The sequence below is a fragment of the Plectropomus leopardus genome, unplaced genomic scaffold, assembly GCF_008729295.1.
Source record: "Plectropomus leopardus isolate mb unplaced genomic scaffold, YSFRI_Pleo_2.0 unplaced_scaffold10809, whole genome shotgun sequence".
Classification (NCBI taxonomy): domain Eukaryota; kingdom Metazoa; phylum Chordata; class Actinopteri; order Perciformes; family Serranidae; genus Plectropomus; species Plectropomus leopardus.
In genome coordinates this window covers 1-3,931 of record NW_024611406.1, presented here as the reverse complement: position 1 = coordinate 3,931, position 3,931 = coordinate 1, and the positions used below count along the sequence as shown (strand labels likewise).

The 3,931-nt window shown below is 36.7% G+C and overlaps 1 protein-coding gene across 1 annotated transcript; it reads right to left on the bottom strand.

Moving 5' to 3' along the window:
• Positions 1–613: 613 nt before the first annotated feature.
• Positions 614–3,862, bottom strand: LOC121963309 (sperm-associated antigen 8-like). Its single transcript, XM_042513613.1, has 4 exons — positions 3,779–3,862; positions 3,010–3,124; positions 2,304–2,366; positions 614–1,348 (listed from the first exon to the last, which is right to left on the bottom strand). Exons 2-4 carry the CDS (start codon positions 3,103–3,105, stop codon positions 1,241–1,243), a joined length of 267 nt encoding a protein of 88 aa, XP_042369547.1. The 5' UTR covers positions 3,106–3,124; positions 3,779–3,862; the 3' UTR covers positions 614–1,240.
• Positions 3,863–3,931: the final 69 nt, after the last annotated feature.

Here is a 3,931-nt window from a genome sequence, read left to right as displayed (position 1 = left end):
GTCGTCATGCGTAAGAGCTACAGTTTGTGTGATGCAACAACAAAAACAGCTGATTTTTTAGTGAGTCATTGCTGTTTTTCCAGCTGCTTTTTAGGTACCAAATATGGTTGTTATTTAGCAACCCGGTGCGGTTTTCCAGCAGGGACAGTGCCACAACAGTTCTACATTTCCTGCCACAATAGTGCAGGTATTTTAAGCCAAAACATGATTTTTATAATGCAGAGTTCGGACCAATGGTCCACGATGAGATAAAAAACACTGCAGAGAAAAGTTGCAGTGGTAAGAACCGGCTCGTCTCAAGTTGAGTCAAGTTTATTGTATGAAGTTACTTTCTTTTCAGATTTCTATTATATTACATTGACTTTTGCACTTTTTACAATGCATTATACTTGGAAAATGTTTTTTCTTCATAAATTGATGCATTTTGTCAACATATTCTACGGATCTTTAATGTTTTTTGCAAAGGCATTTCTTAGCACTCCATGCAAATAAATCCCACTGTTGCCACTCTACTAATCTGATCTGTTTCCACTTTATGAAAGCATTCACATGTGGTTATAATGTTTATTTTCATGTATATGTATGTAATGGAAACACTGTGGTTAATATTTCCAGAAGTGACTGACAAACTGGTGGTTTGGCTGAGAAGACAGAGGACGTACGACACCTACAGAAATTCAAATTTAAAGGGTAAGTTAAGTTTTTTTCCAACTTGGGCGCTGTTTTCCCATGTTTTTGTGTCTAATGTGTGAACAACAATATTTGAAACTGGTCCAGTTTTGAGTGATAAAGGCAGCAATGTAAGAAGGTTAAATCCCAAACACTCTTAAAAGAAAAAGCGGAAGAAAATGTCAGAGGGAGAGTGAAAAAAACAAAACCACAACATGAGGAGCAGTGCAGCTACGTTTCCGTATTCTTTTAGTTGTTTGTTTACGGGCTGCGGTCTGCACTGTGTGTCACCGTTAATGCTTCGGGTCAGAACTGACCAGACTGCTGACAGATGGAGTAAATAATTATTTACTTAGGAGGCCAAACATGGAGGCAAACATGTCTCAGTAAATCTGTTTTATTAAGTTCAAAGTTAGTTTGTTTGGCAGGTTTAAAGTCCAAATGTCAGCAAACTTCTATCTGTTTTTTCATCCTGACCTCAGCTGAGTATCTGTTATAAAATATCTGTTTTTCAATGGGTTACCACTTTCATGTGGATTGGTAATGAAGATATTTTATGCGATAAATTGTCTCAGTTATCTGGCGGGAGCTCGATTTCATCCAGCCGCTCGCTGATGGGTGTGCTGAATAGGGCCGACTTCTTAAAAGGAGCTTTCAGGTTTCGTACGCCGGTGACACCCTGAGACAACAAGAATAAGACGACACATTGCAAAGAGGGAATAATGGAGGTCAAAGGTTTGAATAGAGTCGATCATCACCCTCATCTCGACCTTTTTAGATGTGTCACTCTGCTAAAAGCTGTTGCTGCTTTCTCCGCTGACATTATACACTGCCATTAGTGACTCTGTTATTCTTTAAAGCAGTGGAAAAAAGCTGACAACATCAGAGAGATAATCACTGATATAGATCATATACCTGCTGGTCCATAAAAAAGCACTCAAAGGTAACTGTAAATATCTATGTGTTATTAACCCTTGGGGACTGACATTTTACACACATTTCTTGCTTTATGTTTGGTCATTTTGGCGGTTTTCGTGCATATGGAATTCATTTTGACAAGATTATGTATTTTTGTTTAATCTTGGAATTTCCTGTCTCAAATACACTGCGTAAAGAAAATTTTAACATTCATACTGTCGAGTGCAAAAACTGCATCATTAAAACCCATTCAAACTGCAATTTTTGATCCCACAGCCACCAAACATAAAAACATGCACTGTACAACTTCTGGGTGTCATTTGGGGCTTTTGCCTTGGAATTTGTAAATTTGACTATTTTCCATCTGATGTAATGTTTTTTTAATCTTTAATTTTTTAACCATATTTGGCCTATGCTATTTCCACTGCATGCACTGCCACAATCAATGTTGCTGCAAGTCACTGACATTTGACATATCTCAGGCTGTAATAATCCAAAAAACAACAACAAAAAAAATGGCATTTAAAGGGTTATAATTCGGGAAAACTAATAAATATTTGATATTTATAAATAGGACTGATGTTGATTAAGAAGTTGACTCAGTGAAAGTAGAAAATAATATTAAAGTAAATCTTTTTAAAGCTTGATTTTGAAAAACAAACAAACAAACAAACAAACAAACAAACAAACAAACAAACAGGAACAATCTGACACACCTGTACTCGCTGGCAGTTTTCACTCCAAAATGTGATGGCCTGGTCACTTTTATAATCATGAACCTAAAAATGAGACGACAAGAGCACACTGTCAAATGAACAGTACTGTCAGTTTTCTACTTTCTGCTTCTATGCTGAACAAAAAATAAACACTTTTGCTCCCATTTTGCACAATTCAAACAAATTTGTGACCAAAACTTAGAGAGAAATATATCTATTGAGTGCATGAAAAAGTTTTAGATTTTTACATTAGACCTGTGAAAATGGGACTAAAAACAAACAGTGCTGCAGTTATATTTTTGTTAAAGATATTTTTGAAGCTGTGTTACTCTTTATATTTTAGGATCATTATGAGCTGTGACGGCGCCTCTGCTCGGGTCCTCTGACCTTTTCAGCAGAAGGTGACACACAAAACAAAACCACGTTCAGCGTAATCCCACCATGTGCATTTGTTGACATCACAGTAGTGACATCCCAGATCGTAAATAGCAGACACAGAGGGAAATCTAAAATGTGATAATTAGACGTGGAAGTCCACTGCAAAGCTGCGATTTGTGATGGTTTGGAATGAGAAAGTGAAACATGTCCACTAATGTGTCCTCGGCCAGATTGAAAGCCAACTCAGCCGACTCTTATGCCAAGAATGAACGGACAAAGAGTTGCAGAAAGACGCATGTTTACACCAGCTGGAAACAGGCTCACGCACTTGTGTTGTTTCAGGGGTTAACGGCACAAACCCCTCGACACAGAAATCCCGCTGTGTTGTGGAGCAGAAGTCAGTTTTGGGAGTCGGTGGGTTCATTTCTGCCTCAATCTTCTCTCTGTGAAAATAAAAAAATGTCAGCCTCAGTATCTGGAAATACTGGAACTACCTACTATTCAAAACAGCCCCATTTCTGAATAATTATAACCGGATTATAATTACGAGGCCAGTTTCCATTACAGATTTGTGCAAAATTTAGCAAGTTTAGCAAGCAAAGCAATATTTAGTAATCAATTAGTAAAAAGTACAAATAAGTAACTGAAAAAATAAGCAATAAATAAAAAAAGGAGGAAAGTTAAAAACAAACAATAAAATTACCTCAAAAAATGTAATAAGTACAATTAAGTAACATAATTTTAAATTACAAAAAAGTTTAAAGTTATAAATTAATCAGTTTTGTGGATATTTTCCATTACTTTTTAAGATATTAATTGTCTAAATCTACTCATTTCTTGCAATTTGAAGTATATTTCTTGCCAAGTTGCTTGTTCCCTTTTTTCTCATGCTTTTGGGAGAAATCAAGTTAATTTGTTCAGGATCCAATATCTACTTCTTGGTGTGAAGAACCACAGAAATGTGAACAAACCGACTGCAAACATTCCTACAACAGCATTTTTGGTATTTGATTTCAAATGTAAACCTATATTAACTTTCATTTATTCAATCAGCTGAATGAAATTTAGCCACGCACTGTTTGTTTGTGTCGTCTCACCCAAACAAGAGTGAGGTTAATGCCAGTCAAGCACCGTCTGTTCCTGCCCACTCAGTCCTGAGAAGAGGTCCAATCAGTGCAAACAACGTGCGGCTGAAACAACACGATGTAGGACCTTTAAGAGTGGTGATGTAAGACACTCGTTATCCTGGC